The sequence below is a fragment of the Helicoverpa armigera genome, chromosome 6 (genome assembly GCF_030705265.1).
Source record: "Helicoverpa armigera isolate CAAS_96S chromosome 6, ASM3070526v1, whole genome shotgun sequence".
NCBI classification, from domain to species: Eukaryota; Metazoa; Arthropoda; class Insecta; order Lepidoptera; family Noctuidae; genus Helicoverpa; species Helicoverpa armigera.
Window position 1 is genome coordinate 9,562,708 of NC_087125.1, and position 26,079 is coordinate 9,588,786.

The window sequence follows — 26,079 nt, forward strand, 5'->3', positions numbered from 1 at the left end:
AGTTTGCCAGGTCATAAAATAATTAAAATTGGCTAATATTTGTGTCAATGTCATTGTGGAATTCACTGTCAAGTACGGGAAAATAAAATTTTATGAAATCATACACAGCATGATAGAAGGTTGTTTGTTTGAAGTTTGAAGAAAATAAATAAATTAGTAAATTGTGAATCTCAACTTAATTCAGTACAAAACTATAAAACATGGAAGCGGCTTCTTTAGACTTCGTTGCGCAAGCATGTATGGACTTAACTGATGCTATAAGCGGAGTTACAAGTGAATTTGAACGGGATTCTCACATTTCATACCATATCAAGAAAGTATGGTCAACAGTTACTCCGATAGAAGACTTTAAAAAGAGTAAGTACCTTTGCTTTTGTATACGATAAAGGCACTTACTAGATCATAGCAACAGTACGCAAGTCTTGATCTAACGGGTTAAGTTTATGATCAACAGTGCACAACAACATTTACGCACTTTATAATTATTTTACATAAAATTACCGTTTCTCTTGAATATTTAATCATAAGCTCAGTTATGAACAATTATATCCCTTCACTGTATTCTCTATGTAAGAACAACAGCTAAGAGTAAAATTCAAAACTAATTTTATGACTTGCAGACTTGGAGTGGGTGAACGTGTCAGAGCCGATATCCTTGGCGCAGCATTGTTCTGACAAGATTGTGATATTGGACTTCTGGACCTATTGCTGCATTAACTGTTACCATGTACTGCCTGACCTGGCTCATATTGAGAAACTGCACTCGGTTGAAAAAGGGGTAGTGGTGGTAAGTGTTATATCAAGGGATGTAGCGGTGCCCGAGCCAAGTCTTGTTATGCTGCCAAGTATTGTCTTGTTACTAGCAATTTAGTTAGTGAAGACTTATTTAGAATTATATAGTAATAAACATTTATTTTCCCATTGCTGTCCAGAAAAATTATCTAAGTCTTACTACATAAAATGAAAAATAAATATTTCTCGGAAGTGTAAAAATTGGACTGTAAATGAGCTTTAAATATTCCTCTATCTTGACATATATAAATAAATTCTATAGAAACGTAACAAGACTTGGAAATTCAATGACTAACACACCATTTCTCACTCATTACAGATAGGGGTGCACTGTGCCAAATTCACAAATGAGAAGGACTCATCCAATGTGCTGTCAGCCGTCCAGAGATATGGCATCCATCATCCAGTGGTGAACGATGCTGACAGCTGCATGTGGGACGCACTTGGAATTAAATGCTGGCCCACACTACTTATATTAGGTGAGCTACATTAATAAATGGTCAATATATTTTTTAACACAGGTTTATGGTTGCAATAATTGAAGAAGTTTTTTTTTGATTTATTCAAAGATTTAATTTTATGAGGGTAAACTACAACTTTTATAAACATTTTATTGACCAGTAATCTATATAAATAAAAAACAAATAAAAATGAATTGTTGTTCGTTAGTCTGATTATAACTCGAGAACGGCTGGGCTGATTGAGCTGATTTTGGTATTAAAATGTTTGTCGTAGTCCAGGGTAGGTCTAAACAGTGAGCAAATAAGGAAAACGCGTTACGAACTTCGCCGGGTCAGCTAGTATTTAAATAAATTAATATTTGAGCTATAGAAAATAATTATATAGACAATCTCAAATTAATTATTACATTATTTTTAGGACATTTAACTTGACAGTGCAGAAAAGCTTTCTCCATTTAATATTTTTTCCAGGTCCCGGCAATAAGCCCTTATTTGTGTTAACGGGTGAAGGTCACAGAGATGAACTGGTGTGGTACGTGGGTAACGCGGTGCGTCACTTCGGCAGCCGCATATCCAACGCGCCCATAGCGATAGCACCCGCTAAGCATCTGAAGCCTAAAACTGAAGAACTTCTTTATTTCCCTAGCAAGGTTTGTGTTTCATTTAAATCAGATGAGGATCTGAGACTGGTCAATCTATGGTTCTTTCTCCATTTATTCTTGATCCTAACATTCGTGATAATTTATAAAAGGGCATATTGTTTGAGGCTGTTCAACCAAATAATAGTAAACTTTTCCTCTGTACAAAATTAAAGAAAGAAAGAAAATAAAATTGTGTAACGTCGCAAAAATGACGACTTGCATTTTCTTTTTACGATATATGGGCCTACACAGTTTTACCTACCCATAGAACCTTTGCTTTGATTTAACAATTTGCCACAAGCTACAAACATAACGTACCAAACGACTACCTTTATTCCCCCAGCTGGCATTGAACCCGTACTACCGTGGGCGAGCAGACGAGCCGTTCCTGGCTATCTCGGACACCGGCCACCATCGTATTGTGCTCACTGACTGCGCAGGAGTTGTACTAAGAATTGTGGGAGGGTTGGAACCTGGGTTTAAAGATGGCAGTAAGTATTCAATGTGATAGTGCAATACACCGATTTTTAGTAAAGAAGTTAAACAGTATGATGTTTATAGATTTGTGAAGGTACTTCATATTTTATTTAACTTTATATTCTACGCCATCAGACGGATTTAAGACAACTCTGGCACTAGACTTCTTAATTGATTAAACCTGCAGCTCACTTGATAAGAGAAGAAAGTAGAGCCTTTTGCCGCAATTTTGAGTAATCCTGACTGAAGCTGTTATGAAAACTTAATTCTAGACTTCATGAATATATGTTTTCTAATTATTTTTCCCAGAACTGAACGAGGCTCAGTTCAACTCGCCACAAGGAGTATGCTGGTTGTCGAGCAACGTGCTGGCAGTATGCGACACTAACAACCACGCGGTCCGCGCTATACATCTCGACGAGGGCACTGTCGAGATACTCGCCGGCACCGGGGAACAGTCGCCACATGGTGATCCAGGTATAAACTATATCTTATATGTTAGTATTATACTGAACGAGGCACAGTTCAACTCGCCACAAGGAGTATGCTGGTTGTCGAGCAACGTGCTGGCAGTATGCGACACTAACAACCACGCGGTCCGCGCTATACATCTCGACGAGGGCACTGTCGAGATACTCGCCGGCACCGGGGAACAGTCGCCACATGGTGATCCAGGTATAAACTATATCTTATATGTTAGTATTATACTGAACGAGGCACAGTTCAACTCGCCACAAGGAGTATGCTGGTTGTCGAGCAACGTGCTGGCAGTATGCGACACTAACAACCACGCGGTCCGCGCTATACATCTCGACGAGGGCACTGTCGAGATACTCGCCGGCACCGGGGAACAGTCGCCACATGGTGATCCAGGTATAAACTATATCTTATATGTTAGTATTATACTGAACGAGGCACAGTTCAACTCGCCACAAGGAGTATGCTGGTTGTCGAGCAACGTGCTGGCAGTATGCGACACTAACAACCACGCGGTCCGCGCTATACATCTCGACGAGGGCACTGTCGAGATACTCGCCGGCACCGGGGAACAGTCGCCACATGGTGATCCAGGTATAAACTATATCTTATATGTTAGTATTATACTGAACGAGGCACAGTTCAACTCGCCACAAGGAGTATGCTGGTTGTCGAGCAACGTGCTGGCAGTATGCGACACTAACAACCACGCGGTCCGCGCTATACATCTCGACGAGGGCACTGTCGAGATACTCGCCGGCACCGGGGAACAGTCGCCACATGGTGATCCAGGTATAAACTATATCTTATATGTTAGTATTATACTGAACGAGGCACAGTTCAACTCGCCACAAGGAGTATGCTGGTTGTCGAGCAACGTGCTGGCAGTATGCGACACTAACAACCACGCGGTCCGCGCTATACATCTCGACGAGGGCACGGTCGAGATTCTCGCCGGCACCGGGGAACAGTCGCCACATGGCGATCCAGGTACGAAGTATATTAAGTTTGATATGTTTTTGTTCAAGAAAAAAGCTTGGAGTTGAATGGTTTTCGATTTTAAGTATTATTATTTGTTATGGTAAAGTTGTCAGTAGGATATTATTGGGCATTCTAATCCACCTTCCGTTCCTACGGCTCACTCCGTTCGCCTCCGTCGCTCTCGGTGGATTAGAATGCCCAATAATATAAATGGATTACCTTGATCGATCAGCAAACGGATTGGGCGCCATTCCAATTGGTTATTAGTTTAAAACTAAAACGAGCATGAGAACAGACTATTTAGTGTTTGCTGGCGTAATGTTGCTTATAAATGTGAATGTAACAAATTAATTGAGTCATTTTTAGTCTGTTCGTTTCATGTAGTAACCATGAAGTTTGTCAAACAGCCACAATCATTAAATGTGAATACAGTTTGTATTGAGCCTCGAAATACTGGTTCTCGTCATGGAGACCTACTACCCAACTCTGTACGTTGCATTATTTGCGGGCCTTCCAATTCTGGAAAAACTAATTTGTTAATAGGTCTTCTCATACATGAGAATGGATTAAGATTTCAAAATGTTTATGTTTATTCGAAAACTCTGCATCAACCCAAATACATTTTTAGAACAAGTTTTGCAACGAGTTCCTGGTGTATCATTCCAGAAATATCATGGTAATGAGGAAGTACTGAGTGTCCAGGAGGCAAAACCTAATTCTGTGATCATATTTGATGATGTTGCTTGCGAAACCAAAACAATATGCGTGATTACTTTGCGATGGGAAGACATAAATGTATTGATTGTTTTTATCTTAACCAAACATATACTAAAATTCCTAAACAGTTAGTTCGGGACAATGCTAACTTAATTATACTTTTTAAACAAGATGAAATTAATTTGAAACATATTTATGAAGAACATGTCAACACTGATATGTCATGGAGCGAATTCCGTGAAATGTGTTCAAAAATATGGAGTGAACCTTTCAATTATATAGTCATTAATAAGGATTGTTCCAAAAATAAAGGATGTTACAGAAATAAATTTGACACTTTTGTAATCTTTGATTAAGATCATAAATATTTAAGTATCTTACCACAGAAATATTATTATTCGTTAAACAACGCTTAACCTATCAAGATATAAAATGGAAAAACATTAAAAACAAATTGTTGATGCTGCAGAAGCTGTTAAGAAAAAAATACGAAAGATGAAAGACATTGAGATTGATAATAATCAGACACTGGAGTCAATGTTCAAGCCTGTAACAGAACCTCTCAACCTAATTGCAAATGCAAGCATGCAACCTCCTCGTTTATATGCTACGGGAAATGAAGAAGCAGATATTTCATTTATTGATTCAGCTTCTCAGAAAGAAAACCTGAGTAAAGTCGACGGTGACTATGAATCCGACAAGGACAGTGATTGTTCGTTTCAATCATTGGTTGAAAATAAACAGGGTGATACATCATCTTGGTCAATAACCTCAGAAGCACTTGCCGGGGTCCCATATGGTGTCAGAGTGGTGGATGGGAACTTGATGCTAGGTTCAGCTCGCATAACAATCAGCGATGAATATATTAATGTGTCTGGACACAAATATCAAAATACACCTGGTTTAAAACAGTTGTTGCTAAAGAAAGATGTAGATTTAAGTTTGGTAACCGACAGGGATATGCAACATTATAAGTCAATGCTACTCGATACAAATGCTCATCGACGAGACTATGATTCCGGTAAACCAATAAAAGTAATAAGGGCAGAAATATTTACAAGTTATTAAGCCACTTTTAAACTACAAAGTACCATCCAAGACAGTATTCCGAAGGGAAAAGGACTGTCATTGACAAAAATGTGGAAAAGAACACAGATTTTGTATATTGGGATGATCCAAATGAACTAGTGGATAGGTTAAAATTACTGATAGCTTCTCGAGATGCTGGTAACACTGGAGTTAACAATGAAATTATATCTATCATTGAAGAATTGCGTGAAAATAAAATAATAAATAAATGATTTTAAAAAATGTATTCATTTTATTGTTAACCTTTCATCAATATACACCTAAATATGAACGTAGACAAATTTGGACATCACGTTCATAAAAGATTACGTTTAACAGAGTTACTTGACTTTAATGAGAACGCCCTGTGCAAGTCAGAAACGGGAGACTATGATTTAAAAACAATTAGATTGAAAGGAATAAGATCTCCTGTAGAAGGAGACGAAGCTGTGAACAAGGATTATGTAGATCGAATGAATGCTCAGACAGTACAAGAATTCAATAGACTGATTTCTTCATTACGTTCTCAAATTATAATAGATGGGCAAAATGCAGTTAAGTCTTATTTAAAAACAAAGTCATCAGACGTTTTGACTCATTTCGAAGACAAGTTTTATACTAAAGCAGAGGTAGATAAGTTAATTAAAAATTTCCCAAATGGCAAAACAGCAAATAGTTAATGAAATACATAAAGCCGCACGAAGAAATTTCCTGAGGCGTTCAGTTATTTTAAAAGGAATCGATGATTTGTGGCAAGCCGATCTGATGGACATGCAAAAAAAAAGTATAATAAAAGTTACAATTATGTGCTAGTGGTTATTGATTGCTTCTCAAAGTATGCTTGGCGGAACCATTGAAATCAAAAAATAAACAAGATGTTACTCATGCATTTGAAAGGATATTGATTGATAGTAATCGCAGACCTGTTAATTTACAAACGGATATGGGGACCGAGTTTTATAACAATACGTTTCAGAATCTTATGAAGACGAACAATATTAACCATTACTCAACGTTTTCAACCAAAAAAGCTTCGATTGTTGAAAGACTAATAAGAACTATTAAAACAAGTTATATAAATCTTTTAGCTATAACGGAAACTACAAATGGTTAGGACAACCGTTAGAAGTAATATTGAAGACATATAATAATACAAAGCATCAGACTATTAAATATAAACCAGCTGAAGTAAATAAATATAATGAACACGATATAAAAGAAAATATTAACAGAACATTAAAGAAAATATCTTCTCTCCATACAAAGAAACCTAAGTTTAAAGTAGGCGATTATGTACGCATCAGTAAATACAAACACAATTTCGAGAAAGGTTACACCCCCAATTGGTCAACTGAATTATTTACTATTAAAAAGATTAATAAAACCATACCAGTAACATACCACATAGAAGATCAGCGAAAAAAAATAATATTGGGGGCATTTTATGAGCAAGAACTTCAGAAATCTAATTATTCTGATGTTTATTTGATAGAAAAAGTTTTAAAAAGAAGAGGACGTAAACTGTTCGTGAAGTGGTTAGGTCTGAATGATGAAGAAAACAGTTGGATTGATAAAGCTGCAATAATGAGTTAAAATATATAAATAATACAGATGTAATATTTGTATCAGTACACTTAAAGTAATGCAAGGTGGTGGACTAGTAAATAACATAATTAATAATCTACCGTTCGAAGTTCATTTGCCCGGATACAATTATTGCGGACCAGGAACTAAACTTCAAAACGATTGTTGCGAGGTGATCGAGGCGTGAATAAGCTAGACGAAGCTTGTATGCACCACGACATTGCTTACGCAAATCATACAGATCTATCCCATCGTCACAAAGCTGACTTACAATTACTCAACATGGCTAAACAAAGACTTAAATCAAAAGATGCGGGAAAAGGTGAAAAGTTAAGCTCATGGCTAGTGAGCAAGGTTATGAAAGCAAAACTGAAGTCTGGTTCCGGTGTAAAAACATTTAGAAGCTTGGTTTCAAAAATTAGATCAAAAATTAAAAAAATGAAACCCAAGAATAGTAAAACTTTGATTAAAGTTGCTTATTTAGCAGCAAAAAAAATGTTTCCAGGAATTAATCGAATTCGAGTACCGCGAGTAATACCTTTGCCAAAGACTGGAGGGGTTTTGCCTCTAATCCCTATTTTCGCTGGTTTATCAGCTTTAGGAACTTTAGCTGGTGGTGCCGCTGGTATTGCAAAAACTGTGAATGATTACAAAGCAGCTCAGCAAAATTTACGAGAAACAGAACGACACAATAAGGTTATGGAAGGCTTAGTGGTGGGCAAGGGTTTATACATTAAGCCGTACAAAAATGGCAAAGGTTTGTTTATAAAACCATCAAAAAACTAAAAAGTATGCTACCCAATCGTCCTCTGACTAATGTAGATATTCAAAAGTATGCAAAAGACATCCCATATTTCCGGGGAATCTACATGAAGGATCAGTTACCAAGGAAGCCGAAAAAAATTGAATGCGCTATCGTAAACTTAGACGATTCTAAGAACGAAGGAACTCATTGGGTAGCTTATGTTAAATTATACAAGCATTGTGAATATTTTGATAGCTATGGAGATTTAAAACCTCCAACAGAATTAATGCGATATTTTAAGAATTGTAATGTTTATTATAACTACACAAGATATCAAAGATTCAATGCAGTAAATTGTGGTCACTTATGTTTAGAGTATTTGATGACTTTTTGGAATAAAAAAATATAAAATGTATGTTTTTCTTTAATTTTAATCATTTCCACAATGTCACTCACTTTGTCAATAACTGGAAATTCGTCAAATTTATCTACATACTATCCAAATACGTTGCAACTAGATGGAGCTTATGAGTGCGCCTTATTGCATTTTTCAACATTTAATTCTATTCCCAACATTGACAAAACGAATAACAAGTTCTACTACGGTTCCAACGAAGTTATTGAAATACCGGAAGGTACATATGAATTGCAAGATATCAGTGATTATTTAAAATCTGAAATTAAGGATGCAACAATAAAACTACTATGCAATAATAATACGTTAAAAACTACTATTTTCTGTACAAAAGACATTGATTTTAGCAAAGAAAGCTCTTTCAGAAGACTGTTAGGATTTAATAAGCAGATTTTAAAAGGTAATAAATGGCATGTATCACAGTTTCCAGTCAACATTTTACCTACGACTGTGATCAGGGTTGAATGTGATATTGTAAGCGGCTCGTTTATAAACGGTGAACCAAGTCACATTATTCACGAATTTGCACTCAACGTGCCACCTGGATATAGGATCATAGAAATACCGAAGAACGCAATATACTTTCCGATAAATCAAAATAATATAAGCTGTATTCATATTAGGCTATTAGACATAAGGAATCGCTTAATCAATTTACGTGGTGAAGAAGTGCAGCTGTATTTGCATCTTAGACGAAAAAATGATTGACTACAATAAATATGTACCTCAACAAGTTAAAAATATCAGTTCTACTCGAGCTACTCACCATACAAGACCACGCTCTAAGAAGAAAATAAAATTAACTAAAGATAATAAGGCATTCCTTAAAGCAATCGGATTACTAAAATGAATATATTAGACGTTTTATCCACTCCGACTTACGACACTGCAATAGAAGGAATTGAATTTCATTCTTACAAACCCTACGTAACAAGTTTTAATAGAAATGATGAAATACGCATACCTATCAATCAACAGGACCTGTACATATTACCATCAGCTAGCACTTTATATTTGGAAGGAACCGTTATAGTTAGCAAGAAGGATACGAAAGACAAAGCTAGTAGTGTCCATTTCACCAACAATGCTCTACTTTACTTATTTCAAGATATTAGGTATGAGCTAAATGGAGTAGAGATAGATAAAATAAAAAATGCTGGTATAACTACAACCATAAAATCGTTAATATCAATGAATGAGGGCGAATCAAAGATGTCTAACGCCTGGGGTTGGAATATCGATGGAATAAAAATAATCATGGAGGAAGTTTTTCTGCTTCTATCCCACTTCGCAATATCCTCGGTTTCGCTGAAGATTTTAAAAAAGTCATCATAAATAGTAGACACGAACTGGTACTGTTACGAAGTAACACTAATTTGAACGCTGTAAAACTTAGCACCGGCGAAGTAGTGGATGACGTTCACATCAACAAAATCATATGGCGCGTACCACATGTTAAAGTATCAGATAAAGAAAAAATTTCTTTGCTAAAACTGTTAGAAAAAGATCGTCCGCTCCAGATGATTTACAGAAATTGGGATCTCTACGAATATCCAGCTTTACCTAAAACTACAAAGCATACGTGGTCTATCAAAACTGCATCTCAAATTGAAAACCAAGATACGTCATTATAGGCTTACAGACAAATAGGAAAAATAGTGCAAGTTCTGACATGTCTCAATTCGATCACTGCAATGTTCGTGACGTAAAAGTGTACCTAAATTCAACTTATTTTCCATATGAAAGTCTTAATGTGAACTTCGCTAATAACAGAATTGCATTATTATATGAGCAATACGTCAGATTTCAACAGTCGTATTACGGACGCCGTCCAGAACCCTTGTTAAGTGAGAAACAGTTTAAAGATTTAGCACCGCTGTTTGTAGTCGATTGCTCTAGACAAGCAGATAATCTAAAGGCGGGTCCTGTCGTAGATGTAAGAGTAGAAATTGAGAGTGATTCGGAACTACCAGATCAAACTGCAGCTTATTGTCTCATTCTGAATGACTGCATTGTTGAATACAAGCCATTAAGTAACATCGTAAAGAAGATATCATGAACGCAGATACCATCATAGTTGACCTCCAAGGATTTAAAGATAATCAAAATAATTTTATCGTGAAGGAAGTGGCCATTGTAAGTCAGGAACTTACCCAAACATTCTTAGTAAAACCACCATATCCGTTTCATTATTTGTCTAAAGAAGAAAAGAAGCAAGTGAGATGGATAGAAAGAAATCGAGGAATTTACTGGAGTGAGGGCTACATCGATTATAAAGAATTTCAACGCATCGTAGTATTATATCTCGAGAATAAGAAAATAATGACCAAGGGTTTGGAAAAAATACAGTGGATTCAAGAATTATGCACGAACTGTAAAGTGATTGATCTTGGTGAAAAGGGATGTCCTAATCTTTCAACATTAAAAAGAATGTTTTTAAAAAATAAAAGAGACTTTAACTGTGTGCATCATAGAATTAACTGTGCATTAAATAATGCTGTGTGTATAAGAAAATGGTATTTTGATAATAACATGTCTGTGTTTAATTTATTCAGCAAAAAGTTTGGAAATGATGAAGTGGATTGTTAATAATGTGTCATAAAATACCATTATACATACTTATATTATGAAAACATTCGTTTCATGTTCATTCCTGTCTATTGCACTTACACGTGTCTGGTGCTAAATATGACACCACACAGGTGCACTCGTATAAAGAATACAGGTTTAAACTTGTTAAAACATGACATTGATTCAAAGCATACGAGTCTTTATTGAGTACTGTTACATTAAACTATTTCACTTCCTTCGTCATTGCGCTGTCCGTTGTCGAAGTGGTAACATCTCATCAAAAAATAAAACATTGTAAGTATTGACCCTATATCTTTCTATCAGTATATCTTTATTACTCATTTTGATTTAAAACTTACTTATTGTTTTATTTGTTTCAGATCATCAATAATGTGTGATTCTCCTGACATTCGTTTCTCACAATACGCTCAAGGTTTTCCTACTCCAAGTTTGAGCTGGCATACACCAGAGCCACAACCTCGTGCGAGTAAGAAGCCTAGAGTGAGACGTCAAAAGCAAAAGCAGACTCCAGTGTACCAATCGTTCGTCATCAACAATGAGAAGAAAAAAGGAGTACGGCTCATTCAAGTACAAGTGTTGGACATTAATGAACAACAAAAACCTGCAACCCCTGACGGAGAAGTGCTAGTGATGAGTGCGCAATACGTTGTGACTGAGCCTGTGGACTATATAATGGACGAGACACAGGCATTAATAAATAAAATATCCAAAAAACTTTGTGAAGACTATAGTTATAAGTTATAAGTTAAGTATGATTATTTGTAGATATGTATGTAAATATGTTGCATGTGAATAATATAGGTAGATTTTAGTTATTAACTTTAGGATATTTCTATTATTTTGTCTACACACATCACATGTTTAATTGTAATCTTTATATATATGTAAGGAAACTTTGTGAAAACTATAGTTATAATTAAGTATGATTATTTGTATGTATGTAAATATGTGAATAATATAGGTAGATTTTAGTTATTAACATTAGGATATTTCTATTATTTTGTCTACACATCACATGTTTAATTGTAATCATTATATTAAATATATAAGGAAATCACATTTTAATATAAGTTTATAAAAATAATTGTACCTAGCCATAATTAGCTATGTAGTAGTATTGTAGTTGATTCTGGTAATATTATATTTGCGCAGTTATAAAGTTAATTTTATAGTAATGTTGTAAAAATATATAATGTTTAAACTTTATCTAGAATAGTTTGTAGTTTATCAATGTACATATAATATTATAAGTTACTGTTATATAAATAAATAAATGTTAAAGTTTAAATTTATATTATGTTTCATTTTCTATTATAATTAATCATTGGTATTTAAATTAGCTATAGGAAAATTGTATTTACAGTTTTTTAATTCATAAATATACGCTAATATGGTCATAAAATATATTAAATAAAAACAATGATTAAAAACCATAATTTGAAACAAAAATATTTTACTGTAGCTAATTTAAAGTTAGTAAGGCAGCATTACATTGCATATTCATAAAAAAAAATACAGTAAAAAAAATTAAAAAAAAAAAATATGGAAAGGATGTAAGAAAAGCACAGTATGAAGAATGAAAGTACGAGAGGAATGTATTGCGAGAACTGGTATGGATGAGGAGTTACATTGACGGAACTAATCCGTAAAAAAAACAATGTCATGTTTTAACAAGTTTAAACCTGTATACTTTATACGAGCGCACCTGTGTGGTGTCATATTTAACATCAGATACGTGTAAGCGCAATAGACAGGAATGAACATGAAACTAATGTTTTCACAAGTCTGATCTTGTATGCTTCGAGCACTTGTTTTGAAAATATTTGACATCAGGAATGGAAATAAAATATATTATTGTATGTTTTACATAATATTTTAAAAATATATAATATTGATATTTAGCATCCGTTTATCATCATTACTTGACAGTGCTATTTTATTTATACTTTGTGTAAATATTTCATGTTTTATTGATTTAAACAACACATTTTTTTGCGGATAACATGACAATTATACGTTTTCATAATCAAGACTATTTAATTTTTTTACAACAGACTTCTTTATACCTTTGCAACTTGCGAGTGCAATGAGGAATTAAAACACAGATATAATTAACATAATATATTTATTTATAAAAATATTTTGGTTAGTATACATAATTCTTACAAACTAATATTAGTCCTTACAATTATGGATTACAAAAGCTTATGCCTATTTAGGACACCAGTCATTCAAAATTACATATTTTTTTACCATGTACCTAGGTAGGTACTTACATCATAGATAGTAGGTATGGAGTTATAGTCATTGATTAAGTTTAGGTAGCTAATTACATATATTTTGCAACATTAATGAAGTTACAAGGTAAAATGGATTGAAAAATACCTATTTATTACACATTACATAAAAATGGTTGCATTTCCCAGGCTAAAGTTGACACTTTATCAAATAATAGCAATCGTTTGTCATCATTGCTTGAAAGTGCCACTTTATTTACATTTTGTGTGAATATTTCATGTTTTATTGACCTAAACAAAATATTTTTTGCGAATGACATTGCAGTTGTACAAAACACTTTTATAATCGGTCATTTTAAACTGCTTCGTAATACATTTTTTAGTACCTTTTGCCTTCTTTATAGTTTTATCTAACGTTTTAATACAATAAAGCTTTGAGCGCAGTCCAACGAACTCTTTAATGATTTTACCACCCATTTCGTCCTTAAATAGCCCTGGAATCTTTTTATTAATAATTGGTAACTCAAATTCGTTATTCGAATCATAGTTGCTGGTATCTAAGTATTTTAGGAAATGCATCTTGAAATCTTTATAAATGTCATTCGTTTCAACTTTATAAACCAGACTGTCTGTGTCAGTGTAGCACAATTGAATTCGGTTACCATAAAAAGGCTTTATAGTGGAATAGTGGAAATCGTACATGTGACTCTTAGACAATTCTAATACAGCAAACCCTATATATATTGGTTTGTTTAGAATAACACGCGAAGGCTTCATTTGGATTGCTACTAAATTATCAGAAAAGACAGACGCGCTATGAAAATAAGGGCTGGCTATTAATTTCTCAGCACAAGTTGTCTTTTTTGTTTTATTGTTCGAATCACACCACTTGTTTACTAATTTTACATCTATTCTTTGTTCATTATTTTCCAGCGTCTTCCCAAAATACTATTGTTTAGTAATTTAAAAAAATCTTGTTCGAAGGTCGACTCTGCTTTCTGACGTAGCTGGGTGTTAAGATCAATATATTGCTTTAAAAAACAACTTTGTTTAAATTCTATAGCTCGATGGATTTTTTTCAACACTAAACCGTGCTGTAGACATTTTTTTAAATGTGCGTAATGAATAACGTACTGGTATTTATCATACAAATTTGGTATTAGTTTTTTATTATTACCACCAGGTGGTAAGCATTTTTCAGGACAGAATGGGAAGTCATTGTGATCAATGTGCAAATGCCTAGGGTACATTAAATCAACTTCAAGAATATAACCTTTTTCCGCGGTATCACTAATATTTGTTAAATTCAATTGTAAATCATCTATTTCTTTTCTGTTCATAAATCTGAAATCGGAATAGGGTAGTGCCTGACACATGCTATACCCGTATAGATTGTTACAGTCTAAATAAATAATGAATGAATTTGGACTGGACGTATCATAAGAATCCAAATATGATGATCTTAAAATGTGATGATCTTAGTTCGCACAGTTGTGGAGGAATTGCCACTGTGCTGCCTCCAAAGGGCTCATTCATACAGTTTGAAAATTATAATAGAAAGCAAACTGTTCCATTTGTTATATACGCTGACTTTGAAACAATGCTGGAAAGGTACCAATCTTGTGACCCTGATCCAACAACTGCGAGTACTGTAACACGTCAGCGACATGTACCTATAGCCTTCGCATATCATATAACGTGCACATTAGATGACAGCCATAATCGTTACGTTTCGTATCGCGGTTTGGATTGTGTATCTAAATTTTCTATCAAATAAACATCAGAATAATTAGATTTCTGAAGTTCTTGCTCATAAAATGCCCCCAATATTATTTTTTTTCGCTGATCTTCTATGTGGTATGTTACTGGTATGGTTTTATTAATCTTTTTAATAGTAAATAATTCAGTTGACCAATTGGGGGTGTAACCTTTCTCGAAATTGTGTTTGTATTTACTGATGCGTACATAATCGCCTACTTTAAACTTAGGTTTCTTTGTATGGAGAGAAGATATTTTCTTTAATGTTCTGTTAATATTTTCTTTTATATCGTGTTCATTATATTTATTTACTTCAGCTGGTTTATATTTAATAGTCTGATGCTTTGTATTATTATATGTCTTCAATATTACTTCTAACGGTTGTCCTAACCATTTGTAGTTTCCGTTATAGCTAAAAGATTTATATAACTTGTTTTAATAGTTCTTATTAGTCTTTCAACAATCGAAGCTTTTTTGGTTGAAAACGTTGAGTAATGGTTAATATTGTTCGTCTTCATAAGATTCTGAAACGTATTGTTATAAAACTCGGTCCCCATATCCGTTTGTAAATTAACAGGTCTGCGATTACTATCAATCAATATCCTTTCAAATGCATGAGTAACATCTTGTTTATTTTTTGATTTCAATGGTTCCGCCCAAGCATACTTTGAGAAGCAATCAATAACCACTAGCACATAATTGTAACTTTTATTATACTTTTCAAGTTTTGCATGTCCATCAGATCGGCTTGCCACAAATCATCGATTCCTTTTAAAATAACTGAACGCCTCAGGAAATTTCTTCGTGCGGCTTTATGTATTTCATTAACTATTTGCTGTTTTGCCATTTGGGAAATTTTAATTAACTTATCTACCTCTGCTTTAGTATAAAACTTGTCTTCGAAATGAGTCAAAACGTCTGATGACTTTGTTTTTAAATAAGACTTAACTGCATTTTGCCCATCTATTATAATTTGAGAACGTAATGAAGAAATCAGTCTATTGAATTCTTGTACTGTCTGAGCATTCATTCGATCTACATAATCCTTGTTCACAGCTTCGTCTCCTTCTACAGGAGATCTTATTCCTTTCAATCTAATTGTTTTTAAATCATAGTCTCCCGTTTCTGACTTGCACAGGGCGTTCTCATTAAAGTCAAGTAACTCTGTTAAACGTAATCTTTTATGAACGTGATGTCCAAATTTGTCTACGTTCATATTTAGGTGTATATTGATGAAAGGTTAACAATAAAATGAATACATTTTTTAAAATCATTTATTTATTATTTTATTTTCACGCAATTCTTCAATGATAGATATAATTTCATTGTTAACTCCAGTGTTACCAGCATCTCGAGAAGCTATCAGTAATTTTAACCTATCCACTAGTTCATTTGGATCATCCCAATATACAAAATCTGTGTTCTTTTTCCACATTTTTGTCAATGACAGTCCTTTTCCTTCGGAATACTGTCTTGATGGTACTTTGTAGTTTAAAAAGTGGCTTAATAACTTGTAAATATTTCTGCCCCTTATTACTTTTTATTGGTTTACCGGAATCATAGTCTCGTCGATGAGCATTTGTATCGAGTAGCATTGACTTATAATGTTGCATATCCCTGTCGGTTACCAAACTTAAATCTACATCTTTCTTTAGCAACAACTGTTTTAAACCAGGTGTATTTTGATATTTGTGTCCAGACACATTAATATATTCATCGCTGATTGTTATGCGAGCTGAACCTAGCATCAAGTTCCCATCCACCACTCTGACACCATATGGGACCCCGGCAAGTGCTTCTGAGGTTATTGACCAAGATGATGTATCACCCTGTTTATTTTCAACCAATGATTGAAACGAACAATCACTGTCCTTGTCGGATTCATAGTCACCGTCGACTTTACTCAGGTTTTCTTTCTGAGAAGCTGAATCAATAAATGAAATATCTGCTTCTTCATTTCCCGTAGCATATAAACGAGGAGGTTGCATGCTTGCATTTGCAATTAGGTTGAGAGGTTCTGTTACAGGCTTGAACATTGACTCCAGTGTCTGATTATTATCAATCTCAATGTCTTTCATCTTTCGTATTTTTTTCTTAACAGCTTCTGCAGCATCAACAATTTGTTTTTAATGTTTTTCCATTTTATATCTTGATAGGTTAAGCGTTGTTTAACGAATAATAATATTTCTGTGGTAAGATACTTAAATATTTATGATCTTAATCAAAGATTACAAAAGTGTCAAATTTATTTCTGTAACATCCTTTATTTTGGAACAATCCTTATTAATGACTATATAATTGAAAGGTTCACTCCATATTTTTGAACACATTTCACGGAATTCGCTCCATGACATATCAGTGTTGACATGTTCTTCATAAATATGTTTCAAATTAATTTCATCTTGTTTAAAAAGTATAATTAAGTTAGCATTGTCCCGAACTAACTGTTTAGGAATTTTAGTATATGTTTGGTTAAGATAAAAACAATCAATACATTTATGTCTTCCCATCGCAAAGTAATCACGCATATTGTTTTGGTTTTCGCAAGCAACATCATCAAATATGATCACAGAATTAGGTTTTGCCTCCTGGACACTCAGTACTTCCTCATTACCATGATATTTCTGGAATGATACACCAGGAACTCGTTGCAAAACTTGTTCTAAAAAAATGTATTTGGGTTGATGCAGAGTTTTCGAATAAACATAAACATTTTGAAATCTTAATCCATTCTCATGTATGAGAAGACCTATTAACAAATTAGTTTTTCCAGAATTGGAAGGCCCGCAAATAATGCAACGTACAGAGTTGGGTAGTAGGTCTCCATGACGAGAACCAGTATTTCGAGGCTCAATACAAACTGTATTCACATTTAATGATTGTGGCTGTTTGACAAACTTCATGGTTACTACATGAAACGAACAGACTAAAAATGACTCAATTAATTTGTTACATTCACATTTATAAGCAACATTACGCCAGCAAACACTAAATAGTCTGTTCTCATGCTCGTTTTAGTTTTAAACTAATAACCAATTGGAATGGCGCCCAATCCGTTTGCTGATCGATCAAGGTAATCCATTTATATTATTGGGCATTCTAATCCACCGAGAGCGACGGAGGCGAACGGAGTGAGCCGTAGGAACGGAAGGTGGATTAGAATGCCCAATAATATCCTACTGTTGTCATTGTTATCAAGAGTCTTGAAAAAAGTAATGATAGTATTGAAATTTAAAGCGGGTTATTCACTCGGTTTTTAACGCGGCAGCGCGCGGTTAGCGTGACAGGTTTGTGCCGGATTACTGCGATTTTTTGTTTTTATGACTATCTAAATTAAAAAAAAAATCGTACAAAACAACAACGAGTCATGCAACTACAAAAAAAATTTTTGCTCTTACAATATTTTCTTCTTTTTCCCATAGGCGGCAAATGCCTAGGCGTTCAACCACTAGCGTCACCGTGGGACGTGCTCCTATACACGACGCCCGATATGGACATGTCAGTGCGACCACTCCTGCCGCCGCCGCCGCCGCCGCCCGGCGCCCAACCCGCTGCTGACACCAAGGAGCTCGCTAAGGGAGATCATAAAGGTACGTAGAATATAATAAACAATTGAAAGGGAAGATGGGGCCAATTATTGCTAAGACATTCAGCTACTTAAGAACCTAGGATGTGTAAGTATGCGACGCCCGATATGGACATGTCAGTGCGTCCACTCCTGCCGCCGCCGCCGCCCCCGCCCGGCGCCCAACCCGCTGCCGATAGCAAGGAACTCGCTAAGGGAGATCATAAAGGTATCAATGTAATAAACTATTTAAAGGGTTGATGGTTTTTAGAGTTTAGTAGGGTATACTTAGGCGTTAACCGCTAATCACCCATACAAACGACGCTTGAACATGTGTAAGGCTGATTATAAAAATTTGTTAGTGAGGGAAATTATAAATATTATTCTAAATCTGCCTTGATAGCTCCATGGTCTGCTGAAGAACCAACATGATTCACACGACCAATCACAATCGAGCTGAGCATAGTATTTGAATTAGATTCGTCATAGATTCAGATGAATAACATTTCTGATCCCTCCTAATATTATTATATAAGCAATTTAAACTAGTGGACGTCTAGATAATCTTATTTTTTTTTCTGTTTTATTTTAGAAAAAGACAAGGACAGCAAGCGTCGCGTGCTGCTGATCGCGTGCGCCGGCTCGCATCAGATCTGGGCGCTGTTCCTCGACACCACCATCTGGTGGAAATACAAGACTTTCACTGAAGGTACGTCAGCATTACGAAATTACATTCTCTTGAAATTATTAGGAGTTTAAGCTCATAAATAAATAAATAGTTTTAGAAACTCGTTTCTACCATTGGCATAGGCATAGGTAGAAACAAAATAATAAATATTGTTTATATGATTGGAAAAAAAAAAAATTTAATCCCTTTGCTGATTTGTTTGAAGTATTCTTTTGCGTACTAAATACGATATTTAAAAATCCAATAGTTTCCATCGAATCTGTGTAATTTATATGAAGTAATTTTATTACATAAAATATTGCTGTTCAGGTACATGCGTGTGTATCGCGGGTTCTGGCGCGGAGGCGGCTCGCAACAGCGCCTACCCGCACTCCGCTGCGTTTGCGCAGCCCTCCGGACTTACACTCAGAACCGGTGAGTTTCTAATACAAGGGAAAAATGTAGCTAAAATACTGTAATAATAAAATCAGATATTATTTTTTTAATGTAGAAAAGAAATAAACGAGAAAAATCTGATATGTTGAAAAATTAAGATATACTGGTATAGATGGATTTGACAATACCAATAGGTATGGTGTATGACCTAACCTTGATCTTTGTTTACTAACTAATTAGAACGGGAATGACGCAGATTGAGAAATTTATTTTATACCTATTTTGGTTATCTTAGTGTCATCATTTTTAGCATATATTTATAATTTTCATGATTTAAACCTGATAAAAATGAGGTTAATAAGATTTATTTATTCTAGGATCAAGCCCAGAGATTTTCATCGCCGATTCTGAGAGTTCGTCTATCCGCCGACTCGCGTTGACAACAGGACAAGTTTCCACTCTATGCGGCGGTGACCGCAACCCTTTAGTATGCACACATAATTAACTATAATCGCATTACTATGAGCTTTAACACTTATTAGTTTAATGTTCTTGCTAATTCATTATAATTGCTAATACAGTATTATGAATATTTTATAATTTATGCCCATGTTTTATGAGAAGTTTATGAGAAATGTGCTGTTTGTTTGCACCTGCCTATTTTGCAAATATGTTGCATGAGTGTTGAGCGAGCGAACTATGTTTCGAGCTCTGCGTAGTTAAAATTGCGTTACCATAAAAATATCACTAATATAAATGCTAAACTTCTCGTTAAAATGACTACTTACTTAGGTATATTTTCTTTAAATCAAAAAATAAATTACCGTAAATAATCTAATTTTCTATTTCTGTGCAGAATTTATTCGCATACGGAGACGTGGATGACACGGGCGTCGACGCCAAGCTACAACACCCGCTAGGCGTGGCTTACTGTGAGTCTTCCAAAACTCTGTATGTAGCCGACACATACAACCACAAAATAAAGAAAGTCGAAGTCGGACCACAGAAAGTCACCACATTAAACCCCACTATGAACGAGACAACCGACCCAGCGAAATTCAATGAACCATCCGGATTATCTATTACTGGTGACGGAAAGTATCTCTACATAGCCGACACGAATAACCACTGCATCAAAATACTCAATCTTACGAAAAACGTGTGCCAAGACTTCAAAGTAAGACTAATGGAGCCCAAGTTTATCGAACCAGATAATTTGATCCTGTACAAAAACGACTTGTTTGTCAATAGGAAATGTGGCAATCTTATCATTTACTTCAATGTTAGTTTGGACTCGGATACCAAGAATGTCAAATTCACTCCCGGAGCGCCTCAGAACTGGCTTGTGTGTGTCCGTGATGAAAACAGTAAGGATGTGACACAAGAAGATTTTGAGTTCATTAGTTCTTCTCACAAAGGCAGCAAGTTGCCCGGCCGGGTCGAAATGAAACTCAAACAGCGAACAGATAAGTTCCTTTATCGCTTGTACCTGAGTTTCCACACGGCGCTCTGTGACGCCTCAGTATGTTTCTCACACTCCTTCACTATCAGATCCACAATTTTAGTTAGAGATTCCGTAAAGAAGGTCGAGTCGTACAAGATTACGTGTAAAGTGAACCCAGTTAATAGGCCTGACACTAAACAACAGCAGAAAGATGATCAGAAGTCATAAGTTCTTATTATTTAGCAAATGTAAGCACAACACAGCTTTAGCACTAAAAACAAATTAATTTTAAGTTAACCTGATTACTTTTAAGCGCAATTGTTACTAATAACAGAGATTGTTATTTTTATTTGGTTTTTATTACCTTTTAGTTATGTTAATTGACATAAAGACATTTTTTTTTATAAAAACTTGTTTTATTTCCTCAATTGATACAAAAGTAAAGTTGCTACAAAAGTACTTAAGTATTATCTAATTTACATTTAAAGCGTGAGCGTAAGTTACAATAAAGTTCATTGATGCAATTTGAATGCGAAAGGCAACGTCATACGGAAGTTAATAAGTAACTGTAGACTGTAGGTTATCATACCTATGAAAGTGGCAATGACATTTTATTATACATCACGAGGAAATGCCGAACTAAAATATTCAATTTTGATTTGATACAGAATTCATGACTGTGCTGACCTTATTTATAAACCATTTATTTAGTCACAAGTTTGGACCATTTAATCTCAGGGATAACGGTCTGACGTGTGTAGTTCTATGAACTACACATTTCGTAATTTTTGGTGACGAATATTCATTTAAACCAGATAATGTTATTATGTTAAATAATTAAATTAATTTCGAAACTTCTTGAAATCGTCGTTTTGTCGCTAGTGCGGTGAAAATTAGGAGTTTCAGCAATACAATACGATTGTGTTGCATAATTTCGCAGTTTTAGGTTACCTAAGAGCCTGTTGATTTATCTAATGTACAAGACTATTCTCTACTCCAAAAATTCAAATAAATTATGAGTACCACGATGAATCATTGAAAAAAAAGCCTAATAATATCTTTAGTCAGAAATCGTGAATCGTCGCATCCCCTTCGAAGGTCGATATTACGCGACTAGACATCGACATAATATAGGTATAACACGATAATCTAAACGCATTCGATCACGTATTCTATTGAGACTCATCTCATTTACATTAGTAAGTGCTACGAATTAAAACAGTGGCCTTACTATCTAACCACGGTGATTAGGCTATCAAGATAAAGTACCTTCGCAGCATTAATTGCACACATCTCTAGTGATGTCCAATATTATCGAATCGACCTCACGTATGACTGAGATAATTAAAAGTTTGATGAGTTGCACTGAATTTCGTTTTAAGATTTCCTAGACAATTTATTTTCATAGCTTATGAATAAAAATATAATAATTATGGAAGCTGAGATAGAACGGTGATTTGATTTCATTAGTATATGGTGTCAGGAACTTTAGAATCAGATTAATAAGAGAGGAGATGAAACGGAAACGTAACACCGTAGCAGCATGTTTACTGAGGTGATATAAAAGTTTTTTAAAAATTGCTAAAAGTAACTTACAGTATGCTATATTTACGTTGAGCCACAAACTAAGCACCAAACTGAGTTACCGAAGTACAACGCGAAAAGTTTATAAGAAACTACTTAGCTTTTCAGAAAGTTTTATAGGTACCAAGTTCCGCTTTGGCAGGTTAAATTTGGTGATTCATTCATAATGAGTAGAAATTAAAATGTCGGAATCGAAGCCATTGGTAAATATAGGTATGGCCCTATTTCCTTGGTCTCTGTGTGCGATGCACACTTTGCAAACAAGGGTTGCTCGGCCCTTGTGTAGTTTGAGGTGAATTTTTAGAAGACTAATGTCGTTGCAACTAAATACTGGCAAGTATATACCTACTCGTATGTATTTAACAGGTAGGTACCTTATTTTATGTCATAAGAGTATAAGGCGGCCAACTTTCCGAAAACTGAATGCGGGACTCAACCTTTCGTGAAAAGGGGCATTGAAAAATGATCGGACGGAACTGATAAAATAAAAACCGTAAGCAAAAAGCTATAATTTAACCTATCAATATCGAGTCACAGCGTGCACTAATGTCTAATTTTCAAAATCAAAACAATTCTATTACGCGTGCGCCCCTTTCCCGCTCTTAGGCCTCACGAATTCAGTAGAAAGAAAGAGAACGATATTATATTATAGGTAATCTGTGTTCCTGCACTGTTGAGCGTGCGCGCAGGTGGGTGTTGTGTAGAAGCGTGGTAGAAAAATAGGGATGCGGGACATGCGGGACGCATACAACGTTTTGCGGGACTATTTTACTATTAATTTCAAAGCGGGATTTCGTCAAGCATTGCGGGACGGTCCCGCAGAATGCGGGACGGTTGTGATGCGTAGGTATGTAGGTACTCTTAAAGAGTACCTACATACCTACGCATCATTTTGTCACGTCCATATAGTTATATAAAACCTAAAGCTGACCTCTTTGCCGGCAACTTCGTGCACCGTTTAACGTTTAAACGCAGGCAACTAACAAAATAATAATGCACTCGAATTCAGTGGCTGGCTGCAAGGGGGCTAAGGTCGTCCGCGTCATTACGGCATCAAGCCGCGTCCCAAAACAATTGCGCCGTGGATACACAATTAGGCCCTTTGATATCTGACATCTTGAGCTTTTTAAATGCTTAGCTGCATCGGTGAACTTTCGACATAAGTAGATCTATCTACGGAAAATCAAGCACATTTGGCATAAAATGCCTAATAGGTGGTTTTTTAAGTTTTTTTTTAAATCTAGATTTCCTCAGCTATAGTATTTTTTTTTCTGGGCAAAGGCCTCCCCCTTAGCCATCCATCTTTCCCTATCGGTCGCTATTTGTGGTCAGTCATTGGGGAAGCTGTCTAAATCTTCTCTCCACCGTTTTCTTGGTCTTCCTCTTAGTCGCCTTCCATCATCGGCTATGGTACCTACTTGCCTGAAATTAGAGCACCAGTGAGTCACACTCATTCAGCATTAAAAAAGTTTCGTTAGGTTTTCAGAAACTCTTGTTCTTTAGTTTTTAGGTTTCCGATTGTGGACCAACACGTGGACCGATTCTATCTTTTATGAGTACTTAACTATGTTTGTAGGTGTAGTCCAAAACACAATGTTCTGGTTTAGTTCGAGACATTCTTTCAACAAAATCGACAGGCCTTTCAAACGCCCGCTAACCTTGACCGTTAATGTATCTAATACTCAATTAAGTAGACTGAAAAGTTTTGAAATAGTGCAATTGCTATCTTGTTTTAGATTGATAAGTATGTTAATATGTAGTGCAACAACATTAGCTTTGTAACGCGAAAAATGTGATCGAGCTCGTGATTAATTAAATGAGGATATTATGCAGTTATTTGTTATTGCTTTAGTAACTGGATGCTTGCCTGTGAACTCTAGATACTAAAAATTTTTCCTTCCTTTACCTTCTTACACAACGTCTATGGTATTTCAAAAACGTGTAGGTAGCCCATATTTAATGTAGGTATGCCCCCTTCATTAAATGTATACCAACTTAGACGAAATCTTTATTAATGAATAGTCAGTAACTCAAAACTGAAGATTTTTGAGTAGGTATAAAAGGGCTAATGTTATTACGTTCCTAACAGTTTAAAGTCGATTTATTTAGCTAGCTAGCTTAACTTTTCCGAACTTAGTCTGTTGTTGATCCCTATTTTCGACTACAAAGTAAGCATTAGGTACTGTTGGCAAAACCGAAGCTAGAACCTTGGTTTTATCACGTGGTTCTAGCGAAAAAGGTTCGAAATCGTGACTTCGACGCCCGCGCCCTGTAAACTCGCCAGTTTCTTGTATAATGATTGTAATCTTCATATTTAGAGAAGCCTTTTATTGGCTGGATCGGCACAATTTGGCGCGATGTTAGAATGCTTGCCAGAAAAGATCGCTCATAAATTAATTATTTTTCAGAACAGCCCAATTCTTTATAACGGTTCTATAGTTATTGAGCAGAGGAAAGTATCACTATGATGAAAATGCATTTTTAGGTGGGAGAATTCGCTACTAATCACCGCAATACACTTTTATGACTTGTCCTTACTCCTAAGTTATTTGAATTGTTGATGGAGTACCTATAAACAATTTTATGTGCTGCATACGCTTGTGAGACATAAATAAATATGCTAAAATGAACTTGACAGTTCTTAGATCATGCACCTTCCATGTCCTTAAGGTGGCAATAAACAGTATGTTATGAACTCATCATTAATTTAAATACATACTTCACGGTCTCATTCTACATATAATTGTTGGTTTGGTCAATAAACATGTATTCTGTTATGTTAATGGCAATTCGGCATGATCTTCGCGAAGGCTATGATAGTCGTTAAGTGAACTAAATAGGATGTGAAAAAGATATCAATAAAATAATTGCAACTCTTGAGCTGAGATTTACAGTCTATGGTCGGTCAAACTGAGATTTAGAGTCTTTGGTCAAGTTAAGTGTACCAGATTAATTGTATTGACTTCTTCTTTTTATTTATATTTATTGACTACAATATAGATGACTTCCAGTTATATAAAAACTTAATAAAAGAAAGAAGTCAAAGACGAACTCAATTACTAGAAGATATAAAGTTGCTTATGCTTATGTTGGCTAAAATTAATGATAGATTCTTACAACTATAAAAAATCTATAGGAATGTGTAGCATGTAAGAAAAGTCAAACTATTCCGGACATTTCAATGATTACTTAACGGTTACTGCTATAGATACCTAAAACTATGTAGGAAAATAAATTGACAAAGTATTTACTTTATAAAACAATGGGGTTTTATTAGTATTCCACAGTCGTGAGCACGCCCTATTGTTGAACGGGTGTCGTTGCATTTTCGCCATGTAAAACAGAATATTTCCCACGTGGGGTTATTTTTTACATATGAACACAATGGGTGCATTTGGCAATTGTTCGGAATGAATGACTATGCTTTGAAGATGCTGATCGCATTCATTGCGAATACTTTTATAATGTGCGTCTTTTT

At 35.1% G+C, this 26,079-nt stretch overlaps 1 protein-coding gene and 1 long non-coding RNA gene across 2 annotated transcripts; both read left to right on the forward strand.

The window, feature by feature from the left end:
* Positions 1-78: 78 nt before the first annotated feature.
* On the forward strand, positions 79-21,427 carry LOC110371084 (NHL repeat-containing protein 2). The gene is made up of 11 exons (XM_064035165.1): positions 79-357; positions 621-787; positions 1,112-1,271; positions 1,725-1,903; positions 2,238-2,385; positions 2,681-3,640; positions 18,368-18,535; positions 19,103-19,219; positions 19,508-19,612; positions 19,951-20,060; positions 20,430-21,427. The coding sequence occupies exons 1-11, from the start codon at positions 201-203 to the stop codon at positions 21,243-21,245; spliced, it is 3,087 nt and encodes a 1,028-aa protein (XP_063891235.1). The 5' UTR covers positions 79-200; the 3' UTR covers positions 21,246-21,427.
* Positions 11,003-11,678, forward strand: LOC135116993 (uncharacterized). Its single transcript, XR_010276561.1, has 2 exons — positions 11,003-11,223; positions 11,310-11,678. It is a non-coding gene; the product is annotated as an uncharacterized LOC135116993 (long non-coding RNA).
* Positions 21,428-26,079: the final 4,652 nt, after the last annotated feature.

Excerpts from the sequence above, each read along its gene's own strand:
- LOC110371084 (XM_064035165.1), top strand. The coding sequence starts at position 201 with ATGGAAGCGGCTTCTTTAGACTTCGTTGCGCAAGCATGTATGGACTTA. Across the intron at positions 1,272-1,724 it reads GCCCACACTACTTATATTAG|GTCCCGGCAATAAGCCCTTA; the intron begins GTGAGCTACATT and ends TATTTTTTCCAG. Across the intron at positions 19,220-19,507 it reads ATACAAGACTTTCACTGAAG|GTACATGCGTGTGTATCGCG; the intron begins GTACGTCAGCAT and ends ATTGCTGTTCAG.